Raw genomic sequence first — 26533 nt, 5'->3', positions numbered from 1 at the left:
TAACTCAATAATTTGTCCCAACTTTTTGAGAACATCCCCATTTTCCAATTTAATTTAAGGAATTGCAATTCAAGACCACCTGAACCTGGTTCTTCACTTGATTGGAATCAGTAACACATTATCCTTTGTTTTCCTTCTCTATGAAAATTCATTTTGAACACAATTAAACATGACACTGAGAATTCTTTCTATCTGACATTCTAATCAAATAATTCACAACATTCAATTTCCTTTTGATTTGATAAGGCCTACTAAATCTTGTTTATATGGGTCCATCAACCAGTGTAAGTAATATTAACATTTCATCTTCACTAACAAAATTGCAAACTTATGTTTTTTGCCTGATTCCCAATTCATCTCATGCTGTGCTACTGTTATGTGTTGTCTAGCGAACTCACCGGCTCTATTTTATGTTTCCGTAAAAGTCGACACATAATCCAAATAGAACATATGACATAGAACATAGAACAGTACAGCACAGAACAGGCCCTTCAGCCCACAATGTTGTGCCGACCATTGATCCTCATGTATGCACCCTCAAATTTCTGTGACCATATACATGTCCAGCAGTCTCTTAAATGACCCCAATGACCTTGCTCCCACAACTGCCGCTGGCAACGCATTCCATGCTCTCACAACTCTCTGCGTAAAGAACCTGCCTCTGACATCCCCTCGATACTTTCCACCAACCAGCTTAAAACTATGACCCCTCGTGCTAGCCATTTCTGCCCTGGGAAATAGTCTCTGGCTATCAACTCTATCTATGCCTCTCATTATCTTGTATACCTCAATTAGGTCCCCTCTCCTCCTCATTTTCTCCAATGAAAAGAGACCGAGCTCAGTCAACCTCTCTTCATAAGATAAGCCCTCCAGTCCAGGCAGCATCCTGGTAAACCTCCTCTGAACCCTCTCCGAAGCATCCACGTCTTTCCTATAGTAGGGCGCCCAGAACTGGACGCAGTATTCCAAGTGCGGTCTAACCAAAGTTTTATAGAGCTGCAACATGATCTCACGACTCTTAAACTCAATCCCCCTGTTAATGAAAGCCAAAACACCATATGCTTTCTTAACAACCCTGTCCACTTGGGTGGCCATTTTAAGGGATCTATGAATCTGCACACCAAGATCCCTCTGTTCCTCCACGCTGCCAAGAATCCTATCCTTAATCCTGTACTCAGCTTTCAAATTCGACCTTCCAAAATGCATCACCTCGCATTTATCCAGGTTGAACTCCATCTGCCACCTCTCAGCCCATCTCTGCATCCTGTCAATGTCCCGCTGCAGCCTACAACAGCCCTCTACACTGTCAACGACACCTCCGACCTTTGTGTCGTCTGCAAACTTGCTGACCCATCCTTCAATCCCCTCGTCCAAGTCATTAATAAAAATTACAAACAGTAGAGGCCCAAGGACAGAGCCCTGTGGAACTCCACTCACCACTGACTTCCAGTGGTGGTCTCTGAATTCTGACTGAATCAAGAATTTCTTCTGAATTAATTTGAGTGGTCCACTCACCTCATGCCGAAACCAAAAAAAAATGAATTTGGTAGAATCATCTGTTACATGCATGTGTGCAAAAAAAAATGGAATTCCTTAATCCCTATTCTCTGGAATATTTTGGCCGTGAGCCTTCAGTATGGTCTTTAAAGTTTGAAGTCGCTGTTCTAATATTCCCTGCAATTCTGGAAGATCCGAGTGGATTGAATTGTTTTATTCCTAAACTACCCATAATTTCCTTAAATAATTTTAGTGTAAAATTTGACACTTGGATGATTGTATCTCCAACGCTAACAGAAGAAATTGCGTAACTCTTCTACAAATCTTTTATCTACGATATGGCATAATGGAATAGCCTCTGGAATCAATAGACACACACACTATGGCTAACAAATATTATTCCTCACTTTTTGTTTGAGGCAGGAGTCCTACTCAATTAATTAAGATACTTGTAAAAGGTTCCTAAAATGTGGAAATGGATGTCAAGCTTACTGGTTTTATTGTCGCCTGAGGTTTTCTAATTATCTGACACATATTACATGTCCAGCAAAGGTTAACCACATCCTTATGCAGCCCATGCCAATAAATGTGGCTTTGTATTTTCACTTGAGATTTCCTTCATTCCAAATGACCTTCTATTGGTAATTCAGTTGCTACCCGCCACACTTCCTCTCCATAACACATCAAGAATGCAAATTGATGAACTTATACCTATTTCTCATCCAAAGGAATGTGTTATTTCTTGTGGCCTTGTGCCAAAAGTGGTAACCTGACAGTCTGATATGGTAAAAGTCAATGTCAAAGAGCAAATAACATTTTTGATTATATGCCAACACAGCAGCAAGATAGATAACGAAAAGTGGCAGCACAGTGTTAGACATTCGAAAGGGAATGTCATTGGGAGGCCTCATTATTGACTTGAGGCTCTATAAAGTCTCATAACGTTTGAAGAAACATGAGTAAGCAAACCTCCTGTAAATTGCAACTTAGTGCCACCTCCAGCTCAGTTTGCTAAATAATTGATTTTCTTTGTTGATGTCTAATTATAAAAAGAAACGACGGATGAAAGGGCGTGGAATGTGTTTTGTTTGAGGGGCTTCAATTATGTTTCAGTAATTGATCTATCTGATCGAGTCCAATATAACATCACTGTTAGACTGGGTCTGCAACACGTGATGAGGCATCCAACAAGAGGGAAATCCCTATTTGAATTCGTCCTGTCCAATCCACCGACAACAGATGCATCGATACAAAGCAGTTTTAGTAGGATTGACGTTTACATAATCTCTGATGGAGTTGACTTCCAAAATTGACATCAAGGATTCTCTATACCATGAATAGTGGGAGATATTTCAATCAGGTCGAACAAATAAAATTATAAGATCCAAGATGCTCTATCGGCCACGTGCAGAATTAGAACTAAATTCACCTCCAATGTGTTCCCACATGTTAGATTATTTCATTCGTCATTACCATCAAACATTGAAATCAAACCTGATTCAAAAGTACCGGAGCCATGTTGTCAAGCTGCCGGTGTTGGGCTGGGGTGGACAAAGTCAAAAGTCACGCGACGGCAGGTTATAGTTTAACAGGTATAGTGTAACAGGTTTATCTGAAATCACAGACTTTCTTGGCGCTGTTCCTTCATCAGGTGAAGTATGAGAGGGCGTGCCTGTAGCAGCATCAGACTTGCCTTAAAACTGCGAAGTTGTTACAGAGCACAATTTAAATGACAAGCAGTAGAAACATATTTCAGCAGGCAGAGCTAATATATCCCCCAATGAATTCATAAGATCTAATTTAAGCAGTTCTGCCACACCCATTCGGGCATTGTGTGGATAATTAAACTGTTAACTATTCAATGCAAAGATATTGAAGTACTTACATCAGCCTCCAACAACAAGTACAGAGTATCTTTGCCTCGTCTTCAGGCCCTCATCATCACTGATGCCTATCTTCAGCCTATTCCATTCAGCCAACATGATGGCATTCAAATAAATATACTGAATACTGAAAAGAGCTTGTGCTCTGATAAAAGTGACGACGTGTTCCATCATAAGGTCAGAGGTGGGGATGTTTGCCAATGATTGCACAATGTTCAGCACCATTTGTGACTCCTCAGATACTATAGCACCTCATGTTCACGTGCAACACGATCTGGACAATATCCAGGCTTGGGCTGACAAGTGACAAGGGTAGCAGATATATGGTAACACCATCACCTCAAGTTCCCTTCCAAGTTGCTCACCATCCTGACTTGGAAATACATCAACGTTCCTTCACTGTGGCTAGTTCAAACTTTTGGAATTCCCTCCCTATTAGTATTGTGGGTCAACCCACAGCTGGAGGAATGCAGCAGTTCAAGATGGCAGCTCACCACTACCTTCTCTAGAGCAACTAGGAACAGGCAAGAAATGCTGGCCAGCCAGCGATGCCAACATCCTACAAAATGAATTTTCAAAAAAGTTGACTAAACTGCTGGTTTGTGGTACAGACTGACGATAACAGTGCACTTTCGATTTCTGCACCAGCTACGGACACCATGAAAGTTCCACCTTCTGAACTTCCCATCTCACTTGAGCGGCTGGGTGAATCTCAGCTTAAACACACTTACTCGACCATTTCTCTATCTAATGACAGCACAACCGTATGCTCCTTTGGGATTATGGCAACAACTGAAGTTGTAAAACAAATAAAAGGTTAAAGTAAACTTCCAAGCTAATGGAAATGAGTAAGACAGAAGACAAAATTAGCAATGTCTGTATATGAATTGAGCTAATGTGTGTAACTGCTTGTCCGAGATGCACAACATTCTTAAGAAGCGTACATCAACAATCCAAATCTTATGTAAGTAACTGGTCAATATCCCAATAGGAAAAGAAAATATTTTACAAGAATTCAAGATATATGAATAGATTTCGGCAGTACAGCCCATTAAAACTGCTGTCCAATTCAGTACTATCGACTTAGAATTCAGTACTTAGGATAGCAAATGTGGTTCCCCTGTTCAAGAAGGGGAGTAGAGACAACCCTGGTAATTATAAATCAGTGAACCTTACCTCAGTTGTTGGTAAAGTGTTGGAAAAGGTTATAAGGGATAGGATTTATAATCATCTAGGAAAGAATAAATTGATTAGGGATAGTCAGCACGGTTTTGTGAAGGGAAGGTCGTGCCTCACAAACCTTATTGAGTCCTTTTAGAAGGTGGCCAAACAGGTAGATGAGAGTAAGCCGGTTGATGTGGTGTATATGGATTTCAGCAAGGCGTTCGATAAGGTACCCACAATAGGCTATTGTACAAAATGTGGAGGAATGGAATTGTGGGAGATATAGCAGTTTGGGTCAGAAATTGGCTTGCTGAAAGAAGACAGAGGGTGGTAATTGATGGGAAATGTTTTTCCTGGAGACCAGTTACTAGTGGTGTACCGCAAGGGTCGGGGGCGTAGAAGGATGGGTTAGTAAATTTGCAGACGACACTAAGGTCGGTGGAGTTGTGGATAGTGACGAAGGATGCTGTAGGTTGCAGAGACACATAGATAAGCTGCAGAGCTGGGCTGAGAGGTGGCAAATGCAGTTTAATGCAGACAAGTGTGAGGTGATGCACTTTGGTAGGAGTAACCAGAAGGCAAAGTACAGGGCTAATAGTAAGATTCTTAGTAGTGTCGATGAGCAGAGAGATCTCGGTGTCCATGTACACAGATCCTTGAAAGTTGCCACCCAGGTTGACAGGGCTATTAAGAAGGCGTACAGTGTTTTAGCTTTTATTAATAGAGGGATCGAGTTCTGGAACCAAGAGGTTATGGTGAAGCTGTACAAAACTCTGGTGCAGCCACACTTGGGAGTATTGTGTACAGTTCTGGTCACCGCATTATAAGAAGGATGTGGAAGCTTTGGAAAGGGTGCAGAGAAGATTTACTAGGATGTTGCCTGGTATGGAGGGCAGGTCTTACGAGGAAAGGCTGAGGGACTTGAGGCTGTTTTCATTAGAGAGAAGAAGGTTGAGAGGTGACTTAATTGAAACATATACAATAATCAGAGGGTTAGATAAGGTGGATAGGGAGAGCCTTTTTCCTAGGATGGTGACGGCGAGCACGAGGGGGCATAGCTTTAAATTGAGGAGTGAAAGATATAGGACAGATGCCAGAGGTAGTTTCTTTACTCAGAGAGTAGTAAGGGAATGGAACACTTTGCCTGCAACGGTAGTAGATTCGTCAACTTTACGTACATTTAAGTCGTCATTGGACAAGCATATGGACGTACATGGAATAGTGTAGGTTAGATGGGCTTGAGATCGACATGACAGGTCGGCACAACATCGAGGGCCGAAGGGCCTGTACTGTGCTGTAATGTTCTATGTTCTATCATGGTTGATCTTGGGATTGGAGTTGACATTTTGCTCAATCCCACTTGATTTCCTGACAGTCCAAAAACGTGCTTGACCACAAATTTCAAACTATATATGTTATTTTACTTTGCATTAAAATGCAAAAGCATCTCGAGCTATTTGTGCCTCCAATGAATAAGCATAAGGTACTGTACCTAATCGAAAACGCGTAGGACATTCACAGCTGCGCCAGTGTGTAACATGATATGCTGCTTAACATTGCAGTAAACTTGCCATGGCAGTCCAGTGTTGATAGCTATGAAGCTTGTGAAATGCACATTGATACCATTGGGCTGCAGCATTCCCAAGCGGAATATGAGTTGCTTTTCCGGCAACCTTCGGGTGGCATCGTTGTGGCATTGCAGGAGGCCCAGGGTGGACAGGTCGTCAAAGGAATGGGAGGGGGAGTTGAAATGGTTCGCGTCTGGGAGGTGCAGTTGTTTATTGAAACGGAGCGCAGGATGACTGGTTTTGTTTCATTGCCATTACAGCTTCACTTCGTCCGTGAGAATTCTGTAAATGGAATATTCAGTTACAATTAAATTATTCTACAGTATTTCACAATTCAGACTCCAATAATCATGCACCGCATGACTAGACAATGATGGCCCAAAGCCTGTAAAATTGTTCGTGTGTTTTTTTTAAACAAAACAAGTCTAAATGAGCAGTCACTGTCATTCTTTCGCTGATGATATTGATGATGGAGTGGAAAGACTTCAGTATAATTTGACAAAGTAACAGGATTCCAAGGGCTGAGACATAAATTGCACTAATAATATTACAATTGTGGATAGACATTTCGTAGTGGACAACTAGATAGTTTTTTTTAGAAATAGTCAGGCGTACAATCCGGCAGAACAATGTGAGGAAATTTTTTTTGACCAAGTAATTATCAATCGTATTGATCAATTCAGTGGTGTTCGGACATGGGAAGAATTGAACCAATTACAGTAAACGTCAACGAACTCATAACTTGAAGCAAAAAAAAGAATTTGTAGAAATGCCAATTAAAGTTGCACAATAATAAATGCACAAAACGGTTCTCATTGTTCTCTGTGGAGGCACTATTGCTTTAAGAGTACGAGCTGTTAATATTGACGAAGTCTTTTTATATCGCTGTCAACCAATGAGGTGAGTAAATGTGGCTGAGGATCCAGCAGCACTTCCCCTACACCAAACACTGTGCAGTATCGAAGAAACGAGGAACATTCTTCGCTCCACGCGCTCGATTCATATCTGAGAATACAAATCTGCGGCATTTGTCTAAACGGGCCGAAACATTTTGAAAAAAACTGCCGACATTTGAAGAAAAACGCAGCTTTTTCTGAAATTCGCAAACCCAAGGTACCTAGCAATTATATTCTCCTCTCCAAAATAAGAAGCTTGAAATTAATTTGAGAATCATTCAATTATTGAAAATTATTTGAACCAGAATGGTATTTTTGCTAAATTACCGCGAATCGCAGTGGCTGGTGCATTACTTGATTCTCATATACCTCTCCGACTCTGGACATGGAAACATTCGCTACTCAATTCCTGAAGAGTTAGAGGTTGGTGCCTTTGTTGGGGATATTGCTGAAGACCTGGGTTTGGATGTTAGACAATTGTCCGAGCGCATGTTTCGGGTTGCATCTGAAAATAAAAGACAATATTTAACAGTGAATTTAAAAACTGGAGCATTGCTTATAAATGAAAAAATAGACAGAGAGCAGCTTTGTGAACAAGGCCTCAGTTGCGTTTTAATGTTGGAGGCGGTAATCGAGAATCCACTTAAAATTTATCGCATTGAAGTGGACATTCTCGACGTAAACGATAATGCCCCAGTTTTCCAGAGAAAGGAAGTTAACCTGGAAATATCTGAATTGACGCCGCTTGGAACGATCCTTCCACTTCAGAGTGCTGTTGATCCGGACACAGGAACCAACAGTGTTCGCTCCTATCAACTGAGCCCAAACCAGCATTTCACATTGAAATCACAAGCAGACGGCGGGCAAGCTGGCATCCCAGAACTGGAACTGCAGCGAAATTTAGACCGAGAACAAGAACCGAATCTTGAACTAACGTTAACAGCGTTTGATGGAGGGAATCCGAAGAAATTCGGAACGGCACAAATTAAAATTACTGTAAGTGATGTAAATGATAACGCTCCCGTGTGTGAACAAAGTATCTATCACATTACGATTGCAGAAAATACACCCAAAGGTACTTTGATTGTGAAAGTAACTGCCGTTGATAGAGATGAAGGCCTTAACGGCGACGTAATCTATTCTTTCAGTGATCACACTCCTGATAACATCCGAGAGGCCTTTACCTTAGATAAAGCCACCGGCGAAATTACGCTCACTGGAATCGTGGACTTTGAAGAATCAGATCGTTACCATATTTCAGTACAAGCTAAAGACAGGGGCCCATATTCAGTCGCAGTGTACTGCAACGTTTTGGTAACGGTTACTGATATCAACGATAATCCCCCTGAGATAATCATGACAACCACATCGAGCACGATTCCAGAAAATGCTTCACCGGACACTGCCGTCGCTGTTCTTCGAATTACAGACCGAGATTCTCAAAATACAGCAGAGGTTTCCTGCATAATTCGCAGAGATATCCCGTTTAAACTCATAAGCTCTGCAAATAATTACTATACATTAGTCACTCAGGGTCTAGTAGATCGAGAAATGGTATCAGAGTACAATATTACAATAATATGTAAGGATGCTGGATCCCCTCCACTGTCGACGAGCAAAGCAATAAACGTTCAAGTTTCTGATGTCAACGACAATGCGCCACGGTTTACGCAGCCTTCGTTCACCATGCATATAACAGAAAACAATGCCATTGGTGCTTCAATTGGTTCCGTATCAGCCTTTGATCCAGATTCCAATCAAAATGCCGAACTTTCATATTCTATTTTGGAGAGCCTAATGGACAATTGGCCTGTGTCCACATTCATCTCCATAAACGCTGTCAATGGTGTTATCTTCGCTCGCCAATCTTTTGATTTTGAAAAAATAACACGTTTTGAAGTTCACGTGAAAGTGACGGATGCTGGGTCTCCTCCACTCAGCAGTAATGTTACTGTCAATGTGATTGTCATGGACCAGAATGACAATGCCCCTGTGATTGCGTCGCCTTTGCCAGTGGAAGGAACCGCTGTCGAGGAAACAATACCGAGATCCGCTGACCCGGGTTACTTAGTGGCAAAGGTTACAGCTACGGATGCCGATTCTGGTGCGAACGCCAAACTTTCTTACCAACTTCATCTCTCCAGTGACAAAAGTCTATTCACAGTGGCTCAGGAAACAGGAGAAATATGGACCATTCGCCACTTTACACACAAAGATTCACTCCGGACAAAAATCGTAATTTTGGTGAGGGACAATGGAAAGCCATCCCTTTCATCGACACTAACTATCAATGTATCTCTACGGGACGATTCAATAGAAATTGTATCAAACACAGGAGGTTTGGGGACCACTGAGCCATGGAAATCCGATTTGAAATTTTACCTGATGATTTTATTTGGTACAACCTCATTTGTCTTACTCTTGGCTATTGTCTTTCTCGGCATGAAGGTGTGTAGAGGCAGAAATGAGGTCATCAAAGTTTTTTGCTGCTTCTCACGGAGAAACTCTCTCCATGGAATACAAAGGGCAAGCGTAAACCTGCAGATATCACCGAAGTATACCCAGTCTTATGACAACGAGAATCTTCCACAACAATTTCGCTATGATCCCATCATGAATGATTTACTGTTCCTAAAGTTACATGATTCGGCTGCATCAATGATTGATGTGAAGACTGGGGCTTGTGTTGCTGCAGAACATGAAAAGGAATTAATTTCTAGAAGCAAGGACACGGATTACAAGGTGAGAGTTGTTTTCCTAAATATACCTTAGGCGTTTAAGAAAGAAAAGAATAGACGTGAGAATATACAAATGGCAAAAAGTAAATAAAAACAGCTCTAACTACGTCAAGTATAATTTCAAGCACCTCCTTAGATATGATGATAATCACTGGAGTGATTCTCTATTAAACTTGGAAAATGTTATTAAATGAAATTATTTTGACACATACATAGTAATAACAACACCTAAAAGCATAGTCATTGACAAGGGACTAACGTGAAGAATTGGTGGTTTTGAATCTTTAGCAATAAAATGTATAATTCCCGTACTGGTCAGTTTTATTGAGCATATAATCTTCCCTGACTTTAAGCTGTTAGCGATTATTTGGTGATATAGGGAATTAGGGAAGGCTGAATGGGAAGTAAAAAAAAACAAACATGTCAATTAATTAATTGAAATTCCAGAAAATCCATTTTCAACATGTTCTAGTGGCTAATATGTTTATTAGACAAGCCAGTCGTACTAACATTACATTAAAAGCACATAGAGGAATGAATAATTGTACAAGGAACAATAGTGAGTCAAACAATAACTGCGGCATCTGGAGTAGAATGATGAAAGTGGAACATATAAGTGTGAAGAGATGGTTGCAGAGAAAACTGTTTCTATGAGGCAGGGGGAGTGCATATTTATGAGAATAACAGATCAAGAGTAGGCTATTTGGGGCCTCAAAACCATGATCATTGACCACAGCGGCAAATTACTATGCCATATCTTGATCCCTTGGTGTTTGTAACTAGAACAGAATCAATTTGTCTTTAACTTACTTATTGAGTCAAAATCTTCAATTTTCTATTATTAATAATTGTCAGATTAAATAAATTCCTCTCCATCCCATACTAAGTAGCTCAACTTTTATTCTGAAACATGGGTGCTTGGTACAACATTTCACAACCTGCGGAATCAACTTTTCTGTATTTACCCTGTCTACCACTTCAAGATCTTTGTAAGTTTATTTGAGGCTGGCTGACATTCTTCTAAACTGCAGACATTACACGGCCATTCTCCTCAATCTCTACTTATAAGATTGTCTCACAATTCCAGGAATCAATTTGTTGAGCCTCTGCACTCGATAAATGGCAAGTCTGTCATTCCTTTGGCAAGTTAGCAAGAAATGCGCACAATACTTCAGATACCGGTATACTAATGTCTTGTAAAACTGAAACAAATCTTTGCAGCTGTCCTCAAATCTTCTCCAATGAAAAAAAAATTGAATTCTAAATTGCTTGCCGTATCTACATGCCAGTTTGTGGTGACTGATGAATAGAACCACCTTGGTGCCTTTGGACATCAACACTTTCCAATATTTCACAGTTAAAAATGCACCACACCTTGATTCCTCGTTGCAAAGAAGATGGGTTTGTGCTTCTTGACATTCAATTTGCAGTGATTTTGCCTGCTCATCTAGCCTATCATAACCCAATTTAAGCCTTTTAAAAATCATTAACAAAATTCACTTATGCCCTTCGTGGCTCATATTTTCATCAAGCTTTGTAACTTTTGCATAACCTATGTGTGGAAATTTTACCCTGCCCTCATCATTGATATTGATTTTGAACACTGGGGTTCAAGTATTGACCCTTGTGATAACCAATGATTGTAGCCTTTTAAGTCTGAGGATGACCAATTTATTCTTTCTCCGTACTTTTGCCTGTTATGCTCAGTCCATGTTAACAACTTAATCCGAGCCCAAAGTGTTTTAATTTTGTTGCCTAATCTCCTTTATCAGAAACTTTTGAAAATGCAGTTCTAAACATTTGCCCAAAATGAGTGCTAGAGTAACGTTTTGATAAAAAAAAACACTCTTTCAAGTCCTTAAAAAAAATCACGCGCATAAATTCATTTTGGCCACTGTGTAATTAATATGATTTTGAAAGATGAACAGCAATATATCCATTAACTCTACGCTCATCGCTTTCAATGCAAGTCGAGGGTCTTCAGGCCCCGGGGGCTTTGGCAACTTTTAATCCTGTTAATATATTCCCTCTTACTTTTTGACGATCAATGACCAACAGACCCTCGTTGGGCTTGATTGTGTAGCTTCTAATCCAGAGAGACATTTTTATCACTGAATCCCAAGAACTTCCAGGTGCCACGTAATTAATTAAAATTGCACAATTGTGATACTTTAGGATGAAGAAAAACATTATATTACCACTGAGGAAGAATAATTGGCTTACCGAACGAGTAATTCTGTTCTTTTTAAAACAAAATGTCAAATATTTGTGCCAATGATAAATAGGGTAAGAATGAATAAAGAGAAGGGGTACAAGCATAACAGAGCATGACAAGCATGTGAATTCGACGAGAGCGTACCTGAAAAGGCTGGAAGCTTGATGGGCAAGAAATGTTGAATAAAGTATTATGTAAAATGGTAGGAAACATTACGTTCAAGATAAATATATTATTATTGAAATACTTGCATTGATATTTAAACGCATCATAATGGAAGAAAATTAATACATGTAAACGGACATGTTTGATGGCTTGAAAGAATCGTAGCATTATTGAGAGAAAGCAGGGAACAAATTAGTCAACGTTTTGAAGTTTGGATGCTACTGTACTTTTTTCCTCCTGTTATCAGAAAATGCGAGACAAATTGCTATCACATGATTTCTTCTGAAGTCGTGGAGAACTGCTTCTTGTTCATTTTCAAGAACAAATTAACGATATTGTTGAATTATTGGAAGGCAATAGTCCAGCCATGCAACATAAATCAGAGAGGATACTCTATTTTCAAGGGAGACTATTGTTCATGCAACTGAGATATTTATGATTTAACAGATATCAACAAAAATGATTATATGCTCAAGTTTTGATTTTCAAGACTAGCAACAAGGAAGGTCTGAAAGAATGTAAAAACAAACTTGCTTTAGTGAATAAAAAGAGACAAGAAGAAATACTGTCAGGGCATTGTTGTTATGTTGCTGGACAAGTCATCCACAGGGGTAGATATTGATATAAATTCACGACACATCATGTCATTTGGAAATTGATGCTGAGTTAGTTCAGGAAGAATCCGGAATTAAACATTTTTTTCGGTATTAATAAGTACGAAACTGGACTAATGTTTTATCAATCTGCCAGATTTACTAAAGTAATTTAGGGAGAGAAATTCCAATTTCCATCTGACAAGAGTTTAACTTCTAACTCTGCATAACTGTTTGGTTTTTAATTGAAATCTTTAAAAGTTCCGAGCAAGACACTATAGTTTCTTACCACAACGTAAATGTCAACAAGAAGTAAAACAAATTAAGTCAAACACGCAGTCAGACAATTTTTATGTCCTAGTAATCCTCCACAGTAATCTTTATGCTGGTATGAACATTGGGAGATCAGGAAAAAAAAAACATGACATAGCTTGGATCACAAATTATACCTTTCCACACTCACCTGACACCGCAATCACCATTATTTGTATGGATTGTCACACAAACAGAGCAATATCATCAAAATACTGGTAGCCGTGTGCGTGCAGGAAAACATGTATGCTCTAAAAAGTTACAAATGGACTCCATGAATCTTCAAGTATCAGGCAAAGTAGGGAAATGCCATTTCTGGTTGGTTAGCTTATTTGTCTCACCCTGCTGATGAAACTTTATTCCCCATATTCACAGTCACTACAATGATGCTGTGAACGTACAAAAGGAAAAACATTTATTTAGAGTCGAATCCATCTGCATCTATTCCCAAAATGGATTAATAACGTCACTGCTAGTCACCTTATGAAGGTCATAGGTAGAAAAATAACCCTGCTTTGAATGGTGTGTAAACTACATAGCAAGGAACCTACATGAGAATACCCTTAACATTCTACCTGTCTGAGGTAGTAGTATTACTGAAAGTTGTCTGACACTTCTGGAAGCAACTAGTCATACAATCCGATGTGCTGTGTTCATCCAGCTCTACACTTTGTTATCTCAGAGTCTCCAGTATCTGCAGTTCCTACTATCCCTATTCATACAATGAACTGTGCTGCCTGGAATGTAGTGTTGAATGGGAACTACAAATGTAGTCACTGAAGACTGGACTTATGACACTTTGTGCACCTTTAGCAGAAACAGCTTCCAAAAAAAAAATGTGTAATCTCGTAGCCTTCATACTACTCACCTTACAATAGGGATAAATTCTGGTTCAAATAATTTTCTCCAATAAAAAATAGATGAGTGCTAATGATGCCATTGGAACAGTAAAACTACAGGTCTAAAAATTCTCCTGTTCAATTCTGAACACAGCATCAACGGAGAAGGCAAAAAGTCTAATAACGTGGTGAAAGTGCAGTAACTTCATACTGAATGCAGAGTGGCAAAGGGGGGCATCATTTCAATAAAAGTGCAGTGAGGAGCTTAATTTAGAAACAAAGGGCAAAAGAGGACACAGGTAGTTTTGTTTTATTAAGATCACTGACACGCGTTCGTTTTGGAAATGGTGTCCAAACAGCCTGAGTGTAAAAACAAATCCAAGTGTGATGCTACATGGAATCTATTAGTTTACTGATTGGAGAGAGGCTGTTGTTGGAGATTGAGTTGAAATGCCTTAAAACTAAATAAAGTTTATAATTTTAAAGATGAGCAACGACTCGACTTTAGAAAGGAAGAAATGCGATTAAACTAAATCAAGTCAAATTGAAATATAATTATAAAACAAAAGAAAAGGAAATTAAATCCAGGCAAGCACTGGTGGTGAGTTTATAGTTATTCTAAGGGGAACAGTTACTTTCTAGAGTTAGGAGATAGCAAGTTAACTGAGAAAAATGGAGTGTTCATACTGCAGTGCATGCGAATTTACACACATCCAGAGTCCTTGATGAGCATCTGTCATGAAGAGGAATATAGACTTTTGTGGAGGCAGTCACACCATTGATTAGAATTTTACAGAAAGAGATTGAATACATGATCACTCGCATTGACACTACTGTGAATGGCTCTGCATAATTAATTGTGGCTGAGACTGGGGCAGTGGTGAATGCAATTTTCAGGCTGACATTGCTGAGTCCATTGAAATATTCTGCACATCTTCAACAAGTCAGTCAACGGAGCAACCACACTACTAAGCTTTGGTACAACATTCTGAAGAAAAACTACTCCATCTCAGGAATTTTATTACCTCCCTCTCCATTAACGTTATGGGTAACTCTACAATTACCTCTATTCTCACATCCCGTGAGATCATCTTTCCTTATCCAATGATATGACCCAAGTACGTGACTTGGGCTTTTGCAAACTCACTCTTAGCCAAACCACCTCCCAAAGTCGATCAATCAATTCTGATAGGAGCTCCAAATTTTCCTTCCGAAGCAATCTCCAGATCATTGATGTGCACCACAAAGTTAGATCATCCCAAAATGAATTTATTGGTTAGCCTTTGAAACGTGGCTGGTGTACTTTTCATGTAAAATGGCATAACTGTGTTGCAAAAGCCAAAATTACCTTTGACCTTTGAGATAAAGATACTAGTCACTATCTTCTAAGTCCAACTTTGAAATAAAAATTGCAGGTCCTACCTGGTCAATGTAGTGTTCTAGACGAGGAACAAGATATGAATCAGATTTTGTAATTGTGTTGCCTTTGTAATAGTCCACACGAAGTCGTTGGCTACCATACTTTGACATGATTACTCTGAGTGAGCTCCATTCACTGTGATTCACTTCGATTGCAATTGTTTTTGAGCATACATTCAATTACTTTTTAAAACTCTGCAATCTTTAAAGGGTTGGGTCTACAAAGATGTTGATTAATTGATACAAAACCTTGTATACCTACATCATGTATGACGAATAGAATAATATTTCCGAGCTTATGTGGTCTCTGAACTCTGACTCACCATTGTGTCCTTACTTGATTTCAGTGCTCCTGTCTCCTCAGGTCCAAAAACTAATTCATATTAATTGATTTTGTTCGATTATTTATTTATGTCCATAATTGCAAAAAGTGATGACAATCCAAGATCCATCTATATCAATGCCAAGGGTAAACGTTATCCCTGGAACTGAGAATTTCACCATTACTCCAGCTATACGTTTTCAATGGACTGTCCAGCCTCATTTTATATAATGCAACGCTATTCTTCTTACCTTGAATTCCACATGACCACCTTTTTTTCTGGCAATGCTCCTTTTGAATTACATATGCCATCGCCTCTCACCATCAAAGATTGATTTGCTCCTGCAAATCTTCAAATTTTAATTTCCTTACCTACTCCTCCTAGGAGTAAACCTTACCCTCACAAGTAAATTCTTTAGAGTTATCTGACACTTTCTTATCAAACAACCCATGACTAGATTACATTCCTTTGCAGGTTTTTAGCTTTCACTGTGCTTTCTTTTGTCACTTCAACAAAGCTCACTGGATTATTCCGTTACCCACATCTGTTTTCCCAGTGCTGTTTCCAAACCACCAATACTGCGACTTCATATAGTCTACTTTATTACAGCGAAACACCTGAGGTTTTTTTTTTTAACTTCTCTTTCCATCTCATGGGTTTCCTATTTACCCTCCCTTTTAAATTATCTTTACTAATTTAAACAAGATCTCCTTTTGCTTTACCACCTGAGGATTCCTTTTTTCACCGATGCCTAACCCTTATAGACTGAAATTGACTTCAGAAATCAAACTTTGATTTATGACCCAACTCATCTGCCATTTCCACTGCTAATCTTGCAGTCTTAACTCTCTGCCCTGCCATATCAGTATTCATTACTTCAGGAAGTGATATTTGAACTCCTCCAAAAGAATCACCGCTCTCAACTTCACATGTTTGATCAACTTTCAATGTCCTTATGTACCTATCAAAACTACCTTATTTGATACTTTCAAAGGTTCTCTCCTAAGATTAGCCAGAGACTATTTCCCAGGGCAGAAATGGCTAGCACGAGGGGTCATAGTTTTAAGCTGGTTGGTGGAAAGTATAGAGGGGATGTCAGAGGCAGGTTCTTTACGCAGAGAGTTGTGAGAGCATGGAATGCGTTGCCAGCAGCAGTTGTGGAAGCAAGGTCATTGGGGTCATTTAAGAGACTGCTGGACATGTATATGGTCACAGAAATTTGAGGGTGCATACATGAGGATCAATGGTCGGCACAACATTGTGGGCTGAAGGGCCTGTTCTGTGCTGTACTGTTCTATGTTCTATTACTAAAATGCTGTCTTTAGGCTTTTAGTACTAGGTGAAGCACTGAAGGTATTTTTCGTCTCATTATACTCCCCAGGTGTGTCTTTTGTCCAGCTCCACCTTCCAATTTTATTTGGTCAAAAATACACAAAAGCTTCTGGGCATTTCATCTGTTTAATCACTTTCTTAGATGAAATTAATAAAGGCTTCTGCATCCTTTTAGTCAAATTTGGGAAACACGTGGACAAATAACCAGCAGGCCTTTGGTTATGATGCGATTGATCTTCATCACTGTTCTTATAATTACCCCCAACTTTTGACTTTACCTCTGCAATTTAAGTCGACTTCAATTTTCAGTTCCAAGTTCTGAAAGTAAAAATAAACTCTCGCCTTCTCCCTTCTGCAAGTCCTTCCTTTCCTTTTCTTTTCCTTTTTCTTTTAATCGGAATTCAAACTGCTTCATTTACCTTTCATGTTCAATCTGTTACATTTTCAACTGGATTTTGTCCATGACCAAAGACTTCAACGGCAATCCTGTCAACTGGAAATGCTGCATGATCGCCACAGTTATTTACATTTTGCAACAGACACAGGCAATCTCCATTTCAGCTTGTTTGACGATTCCAAAAGCTTCGCCTTGCCTACTTTCTGGAACACTCCCGACGAGACTTTTTTCCACCACCAAGAAACATCTAGTGACAGATAGAACAATTGTTTGACGAGACACACCTGTTTAAAACAACTGAATTCAAAACCAAAAAAATTAAATTTTGAAAAAAAAACAGACATTAAACTCTCACTGCCTGTAAGTCCAACAATTCTGAACCCAACCTGGGATTAGAGACTTCAACTCTGACAAGAGCACGCAATTGGTTATTGTTTAGATCAATCCCATCAAAATATATTCAGGAGATCATCGAGATCAGAATGGTTTATTTTAGGTGCAAATGCCAGGTGGTGCATTCTGGATGCAATTCGAATGGTCAGAAAACCAGGTTTGAAGCAGAACACACTTGATTCTTACACTCTACCTAAAATGCAACCGAAGAAAGAAGAAGAGAGATAAAGGTGTGGGGTTGGATGAGCACAATAGGCCAAGCAGCATCTTAGGAGCAGGAAAGCTGACGTTTCGGGCCAAGATCCTTCATCAGAAATGGGGGAGGAAAAGGGGGTTCTGAAATAAATTGGGAGAGAGGGGGAGGCGGATCGAAGATGGGGTAGTGGAGAAGACAGAGGAGAGGAGACAGACAAGTCAAAGAGGTGGGGATGGTCCCAGGAAAGGTGAGTGTAGCTGGGGAGGTAGGGAGGAGACAGGTCAGTCCAGGGAGGACGGACAGGTCAAGGGGGCGGAATGAGGTTAGTAGGTAGGAAATGAGGGTGTGGCTTGAGGTGGGAGGAGGGGATAGGTGAGAGGGCGAACAGGCTAGGGAGGTGGGGGCGAGCTGGGCTGGTTTTGGGATGCAGTAGGGGGAGGGGAGATTTTGAAGTTTGTGAAATCCACATTGATACCATTGGATTGCTGGGTTCCCAAGCAGAATATGTGTTGCTGTTCCTGCAACCATTGGGTGGCATCTTTGTGGCACTGCAGGAGGCGCAAGATGGACACGTTGTCTGCGGAATGGGAGGGGGAGTTGAAATGGTTTGCGACTGGGAGGTGCAGTTGTTTATTGTGAATTGAGTGTAGGTGTTCTGCAAGTGGTCCCCGAGCCTCCGCTTGGTTTCCACAATGTAGAGGAGGCCACAATCAGTACACCAGGTGCAGTATACCGCATTAGCAGATGTGCAGGTGAACATCTCCTTGATGTTGAGAATCTTCTTATGGCCTGGGGTGGGGGTGAGGGAGGAGGGGTTGGGGTAGGTGTAGAATTTCCTGCGGTAGCAGGGAAAAGTGCTGGGTGTGGTGGGGATGGAGGGGAATATGGAGCTGACAAGGGAGTCACGGAAAGAATGGTCCCTCAGGAAAGCAGACAAGGGTGGGGAGGGAAAAATATCTTTGGTAGTGGGGTCGGATCGCAGATGGCAGAAGGGACAGAGGATGATCCGTTGGATCTGGAGTTTGGTGGGATGGTATGTGAGGATGAGGTGGAATCTTTTTTGGTTGTTATTGTGGGGATGGGGTGTGAGGACTGAGTTGCAGAAAATGCCGGAGACAGGTCAAGGGTGTTCTTGACCATTGTTGGCGGGGGGGGGGATGTTGTATTCCTTGAAAAAAGAGGACATCTGAGATGTACAGGATTGGAATGCCTCATCCTGGGAGCAGATGCGGTGAAGGCAAAGGAATTGGGAATAGGGGATGGAATTCTTGCAGGAACGTGGGTGGGAGGAGGTGTATTCTAGGTAGCTGTGGGAGCCGGTGGGCTTGAAATGGACATCAGTTTCTAGGTGGTTGCCTGAGATAGACCCAACCCTGCACCACCCGCTTCTATCTCCTTCCCAAAATCCACAACCCTGACTCTCCCAGTCGACTCATTGTCTCAGTCTTCTCCTGCCCCAAAGAACTTATTGCCACCAATCGTGGCTCCATTTTCTCCCCCTTGGCCTAGGAACTCCGTACCTTCCTCCTTGACACCACCCATGCACCCCCCACCCTCCACCTCCTCCAGAACTTCCAATTTCCTGGTCCACAGCATCTCATTTTCACCATGGACGTCCAGTCCCTGTACACCTGCAATCCCCATGCAGAAGGCCGAAAGACCCTCTGCTTCTTTCTGTCCTGAAGGGCTGACCAGTCCCCCTCCACTGACACCCTCATCTGCTTAGTTGAACTCGTCCTCACCCTCAAAAAATTCTCCTTCAATTCCTCGCACTTCCTACAGAGAAAGGGGGTGGCCATGTGTACCCGCATGGGCCCAAGATTTCCCTGCCTCTCTTTTAGGTTACGTGGAACAATCCATCTTCTATACCTACACTGGCCCTAAACCCCACTTCTCCCTCCGTTACATTGATGACTGTATTAGTGCGACCTCACGCTCCCAGAAGGAGCTTGAACTGTTCATCCACTTCACCAAGATCTTCCACTCCAACGTTAAGTTCCCCTGGACCATTCCTAACACCTCTCTCACCTTCCTGGACCCCTCTGTCTCCATCTTGGTCTACCACCTAGAAACTGATATCGATTTCAAGGCCACCGACGCCCACAGCAACCTAGAATACACCTCCTCCCACTCACCTTCTGGCAAAAATGCCATTCCCGATTCCCAATTATTTCACCTCCACCGCACCTGCTCCCAGGATGAGGCATTCCACTTCCATACATTTCAGATGTCCTCATTTCTCAAGGTCTGCAACATCCCACCCGCAGTGGTCGGGAACGTCCTCGGTCGTGTCTCTCGCATTTCCCACAACTCATCCCTCACTCCATGTCCCCACAGTAACAACCAAAAAAGAATCCCCCTAGTTCTTACGTATCACCCCAACAACCTCGGGATCCAATGCATCATCCTCCAACACTTCCACCATCTGCAATCCGACCCCACCATCAAATACATTTTTCCCTCCCCAACCTTGTCTGCTTTCTGGAGGGACTATTCTCTCCGTGACTCCCTTGTCTGCTCCACACTCCCCTCCAGCCCCACACACCTGGCACTTTTCCCTAAAACCACAGGCAGTGCTAAACCTGCCCCTCACCTCCTCACTCACCCCCATCGCAGGCCCCAGGAAGAATTTCCACATCAAGCAGATGCTCACCTGCACATCTGCTAATGTGGTATACTGCATCCACATACCCATTGTGGCTTCCTCTACATCGCAGAAACCAAACGGAGCCTTGGGGGCCTCTTTGCAGAACACCTACACTCCGTTTGCAGTAAAGAACTGTACCTCCCAGTTGCGAACCATTTCAACTCCCCCTCCCATTCCGCAGATGACATGGCAATCCCGGGCCTCCTGCGGTGCCACAACGATGCCACCTGAAGGTTGCAGGAGCAGCAACCCATATTCGGCTTGGGAACCCTGCAGCCCAATGGTGTCAATGTGGATTTCACAACCTTCAAAATCTCCCCTCCCCCTACTGCAACCCAAAACCAGCCCAGCTCATCCCCGCCTCACTAACCTGTTCTTCCTCTCACATATCCCCTCCTCCCACCTCAAGCTGCACCCTTGTTTCCTACCTATCAACCTCATCCTGCTCCCTTGACCTATCTGTCCTCCCTGGACTGACCTATCTCCTCCCTATCTCCCCAGCTACACTCACCTTTACTGGGTCCATCCCCACCTCTTTGACTTGCCTTTCTCCTCTCCACCTATCTTCTCTTTTATACATCTTCCATCCGCCTCCCCTCTCTCCCTATTTATTTCAGAACCTCCTTCCCCTCCCCCATTTCCGATGAAAGGCCTAGGCCCAAAACGTCAGCTTTCCTGCTCCTAAGATGTTGCTTGGCCTGTTCTGTTCAGCCAGCTCTGCACCTTGTTATCTCGGATTCTCCAGCATCTGCAGTTCCTACTATCTCAGAAGAAAGAATAAATTGGATTAAATTAACTCTATTTAAAAACTTAGCAGAATAATAAATTATTTAACCACTCAACGGTAACGCTTCCAATATAGTCTTATCTAACAAACACCCCTTTGACAAAGTTAAGTTCAGAAAAATAGATTGCCTCAAAAGCAATTTTCGAGCCCAGGAGAAAAGGATCAGCGCTTTGAGGGAGAGAGTAGCAGAGAAAGATGCACTGCAGCTTGCAACTGCTGAAAAAAAGAAAGGAAAGCAAATGTTCTTTGGGATCTTTTCCCGTCCATTAAGGCTGCTTCTATTGTTCCTATTTAGAAAATCTCAAAGGTTTCCACTAGACAGGTCAATACCTCTGACGTAGAACCTCTCTTCAAAAAGAAAGTAAAACTCAGGACAAAATGCACCTCTAAAGACCAATTTATCTTCACATCACAATGCAGTCAAAGAAAGCTAGGTATTGCAGGATCCCCCTGAGCCTTTCATTCTTGCCAATCAGTAAGTTATTTTGGAATGTTTTGAAAGTGATGGTTGCTCAAAAGATTCCAGCAAGAGCGACATGCTGTGAGGACTTTTCAGATAGGGGTTGGAGGACGAAGAAATGTAATGTGCAAAGGCCGATTGTTTATGGATTTCATTGCCGTAAAATCGGACAGGTATTTCCGAAGCATATACTTTGACTTTGAAGCCAGGGTCAAAAATATTAAGGAGCAGCTGCAGGACATCTTTCTCGGAGAGGGAATCATCCAGAAGATATGTATTGCATTGCTACGTAAATCACGAAGGAAAATGTGATGGAGGCGCACTGATATTATGAGGTGGAATAAGTAAAGAAGGGCTTCAGATTGAAGGTACAAAAAGTGAAAACTGTTTTACTGGTTTATCGAAACAATAAGAGGCAGAAAATATTATTGAAATTAATTCATAGTTGGCCAAATGTCGTGGCCTCGTTGGGCTATGGTCGAAAACTAAGAGTTGAGAGACACTTCGAACATGTACAATATAGTAATCGTAGGTGAGCTTAACAATGGGCTGGACGTATAGGCTGATCAAAACAATTGAGCATTAAAGCTGTAGAGCAGGAGATTCTGCATTGTGTTAAGAATGGTTTTCTAAAGACGCCAGTTGAAAATTTTAAAAAATCGTTAGCTATCTTGGATATGTGTAATGTAAAGAATAATGTATAGCCTATAATTTACTTCTAAAGGTACTTCTTAGGATAAGTGAGTAACCTACGTCAGAGGGCTATAGTTAACAGCCAGAAAATTAACTCTAAAACAAATGTGTTAGATTTCCGTAAAGGATGTAACTAAAGCCCAAGGGAGGCAATGGTCGAGTGACGTTATCACTGGACCAGTGACCCAGACAATGTTTTGGGCAACTGAGTTCAAATATCGCCATGGAAAAAAATTGTAACTAAGATTCAAATGATTATGATCGCGAACTTCCCCACGTCACGTTGTTGATGGTTGGGAAGAAAACATTTGATTCCCCAACACCTCTCAAAGAAGCAAGCGAACTCTTAATTGGTCTAGCCAACAGCTGATTCTACGTCCATGGAAATACGGTTGACTCGACTGCCCTTTGGGAAATTAGGGGTACATAATAAATGCCGGACTAGATAGCAATGTCCACACCCTATGAATGAATAAATAAAATAGATCAAAGTTTATGGAGATGAAAAGTGGAAATGCAGTAAAATTATAGTATGTTACAGACATGTAATTTTTAAAGTCCTATTAAACGGATTACAGCAGCAATACGTCAAGGTGCCAAAACACAAAAGGGCAGTTAATCTTAAAAAACACAATTGAGGTATGTGTACTTTTCAGACAAAAAGCTTATGAAGTGGAAAGTAACTGTAATAAGTTTTGGGTATCGACAATGTTTTAGGATAGAGCGAAGGAACAAGAAGAGACTAACAAGGAGTGAGAGAATAGAAAACGGATGTGTCTTGGATCACAGCCTGTATCTACGTGGTTCTTTTAAGATTCGGGTAAATATAATTCATGGAAAGCTCAACAACAGCAATATGCTTAAAATGAATGCCTGTTAAGTAATAATAATATTACAATGGCAATGATAAACGATTATAATGGTATTTATAAATGGGTAAGGAAAGAGAGGAAAAAGCAAAAAAGCCTCACACCTTTCCAGAAAAAAAATTCTCATGATCATCTCCCTGTCGCGGTGACCTCAGTCGATGGCTAGTCTGGAGGCTGAGCTTCATTCCTGGCATTGTTCACGATTCCGAGCTGAGGTAATAGTAGCAACTTGGAAAGAAACTCTCTCTCTCTTATGCCGCATGACAAACAGCCAGCATTAAAAAAGCAGATACAGCAGGACAAAATTACTGGCTGGTACGAACACTGGATAGGAAACAATTGCAGGTGTCATCTTCGGCTCATAACAGAATGTTCCCAGGACCCATTCAAAGTCAAGTGGTTTGTTAAGTATTATTCTAAACTTGCCAGCCTATTTTCCCATCCTGCACAATTTATTTCCTCATACAGCTGTCGAATATCATTGTTGACTTTTAGTCTTTCGGCCCATCTAATGCAGTATGCAATGTAACAATAAACATAAAATGGACTGTCGACGTTTATTGAGGTAAGTGAAAACATGCTTGGATAAGACTACGGTAAATCGATTAAAACAGACGTATGTGTTTATAATGAGAAAATAGAGAACTTGTTGTGAACGTAATAACTCTGTTATGTATATATTCACAATGAAGCTGCAACAAACCTCTCAGGATTATAGGCCCATGGAACCAGGAAGAATAAAGTATTGAGGAAATTAGTAAGGACACTATACTGGAGAAATTAATTTGGCTGCAAGTTGAAACATTCTGGCAATTTAATAGACTGCATCACAGCATTTTGAAGCACTTGGCTGTAGGAAACGTCAATACATCGTTAATCCGTCACTTTCTGGAATAATTCCTGCAGATTGAAAAGTTGAACGTATCACCGGGCTATTTAAGAAAGTAGCAAATGAATAAGCAGAGAACGAAGTGCCTTTCAGAGTTGCGTCAATAGTGGGTAAAATGTTCGTGCATCATAAAGGACGTCAGGAATCGGTACCTGAATATAAAAATAAAGGTAATCTGATTGGGCATAATGATCATGGATTTGCAAATTTGCTTGTGTTTGACAAACAAGTTGAGCTTTGTTTTCGGATGTTACGAACAGAATCGATAAGAGAAGTTGATGAATGTGGAATATTTATACTTTCAGAGTCCTTTTTTGATAAAGTGACCCAGAGAAAGTTGGTGTGCAAAATCAACACATTAATACAGGAAAAGTAGGTATCAGCTAACAGATGTTCAGAAAAAAAAATCAGCAAGTTGCAATGCAGAAAACATTCTTGTGTTGACCAACTGACCACTGAAAAGGAACAGCACTTTAACTGCAGAAGTTTGTAATATAGCTTAATGTTTCGGTCGTAGTCACTGACTGTAATCTTACGAAACTTGAAGAAAATGCAAGGTGAGCAAAATTAAGTGATTTCACGTAATAATAAAACTATTGGGGAGGACATAGTCAGAATTAATGACTGGATAAGAACACGGCAGATAGGACAGAAGGTTGATAAATTTGTGGCCATTCATTTCGGGAGGAATTCAGAAGTCACAGAAGTTTGTCTTCTCTCATTAACTCTCTAGCTTAATTAATCGGTTCAAAGGCCATCCCTTCACTTCTTATTCAGCTGTTGACACTTCAATCATATAATTTGACACTTTTGATCACCTGAGAAGAGTTGTTAGTCAGCCTGTCGACATTCCACTCACACTATTTGTACTTACCTTTTCGCAGTCTTAACTATCTTGAATTATCTTGTTATTATCTCTCCGCCTATATGTCCTGCGTCCATGCACTTCTTTCCAATTCACCTGATGAAGGAGCAACTTGTGAATTCAAATAAACCTTTTGGACAGTAACCTGGTGTCATTTGACGTCTGAATTCGTTCACCCTAGTCTAGCACAAGCACCTCTGCATTCGGGAGGAACAACAGATGTGGAGAATATTTCCGAAATGCTGAGAGGCTGGCAAGAATAAGTATGCAAAGGAACTTGAGTACCTTGTAAATCATCCACTGAAAGGTAACACACTGTTGTAATAATCTTTAAGGAAGACTAATAGAATTGTAGCCCTTATTGCTAAAATACTTGAGTGCAAATTTACCAGAGAGTTCAATCCTCTGACCCTTACTATTTAAAAATATATATTCATGACTTGAAAGTAGGGCAGAATGTCCGAAAGCCAAATTTGCAGCTGACTCCAAAATAGGTGTCAATTGCAATGCAGAAATGAGAAAATTATAACTTGAAATGGACAATCTAGGCAAATGAGCCAAAAAAGGCAGTTTGTGTTTTATGAGGACAAGTGTGAGATAATCAGTTTTAATGGGTAAGAAATAAAGGCAACTTGTTATGTAAGTGAGGAGAATCTTCACAATATTTCAGTGAGAAGGGATTAGGGTGACCTCGTGCATGAATTCCAGAAAACTAACACGCATGTCCAGCAAATAATAAGTAAAACCACTTGATCTTTGGCATTTTTGCGCAAGGAGTAGAGAATAAACGTAGGAAAATGTCACTGCAATTCTCCAGGACATTAATGAGACTGCCCATGGAGCGTTGTTCACAGTTTTGTTTCCTTATTGAATGGCAGATGCAGTTCTATTTCCGAGGTGAGGAGTTTGTCTTTAATTGAGCTGCTTAAGCCGCTATATTATTGGGTTTGGAAGAATGGGAGGAGGTCTATTTGGGATATTTCAGATAGTAAACGGTATTGACATTGTAGACGAAGAAATGATGCCTCCTCTTGTCAGGTAACATAAAATGAGAGTTCATCGTTTCAAGATAAGGGATGGCAGATTTAAAACAAAGATGATGATAAATCATGGACAAGAAAGTATGGAGCTGCAGGAACACAGCAGCTAAGCAGCCTCGGAGAAACAGGAAAGCTACGTTTTGGCTTGGGACCCTTCTTCAGACCGAAACATCAGTGTTTCTATGCCTCTGTTGCTACCTGGCCTGCTCTCCAGCTTCACATTTTGTTATCTTGACTCCAGCATCTACAGTTCTTGCTATCTCACAATGAGAAATCATATCTCACAAAGTGTGTTCATTCTGTGGAATTCGTTACTCCAGAGAATGATAGATGCCAGTACAGTAAATTTAAGT

At 40.9% G+C, this 26533-nt stretch overlaps 2 protein-coding genes across 3 annotated transcripts in view; both read left to right on the top strand.

Annotated features, from left to right (window-relative positions):
* LOC125458242 (protocadherin-10-like) overlaps positions 1 to 26533 on the top strand; it is a 147206-nt gene that overhangs the window by 87316 nt on the left and 33357 nt on the right. The window contains exon 1 of one of the 2 annotated variants that reach the window (XM_048543342.2): positions 7062 to 9750. The exons of the other annotated variant lie outside the window; for it this stretch is intronic. Coding sequence (XP_048399299.1) covers positions 7315 to 9750 — 2436 coding nt within the window. The 5' untranslated portion in view covers positions 7062 to 7314. Of the gene's footprint in view, positions 1 to 7061; positions 9751 to 26533 lie in introns of those variants that run through there. 2 annotated transcript variants of the gene reach the window in all.
* The window catches only part of LOC125458243 (protocadherin-10-like), a 60247-nt gene that overhangs the window by 26622 nt on the left and 7092 nt on the right, over positions 1 to 26533 (top strand). The window lies entirely within an intron of this gene.

The sequence above is a fragment of the Stegostoma tigrinum genome, chromosome 13, assembly GCF_030684315.1.
Source record: "Stegostoma tigrinum isolate sSteTig4 chromosome 13, sSteTig4.hap1, whole genome shotgun sequence".
NCBI lineage: Eukaryota > Metazoa > Chordata > Chondrichthyes > Orectolobiformes > Stegostomatidae > Stegostoma > Stegostoma tigrinum.
The sequence above is the reverse complement of the archived record's forward strand: the minus strand, read 5'-3'. Positions and strand labels throughout refer to the sequence as shown.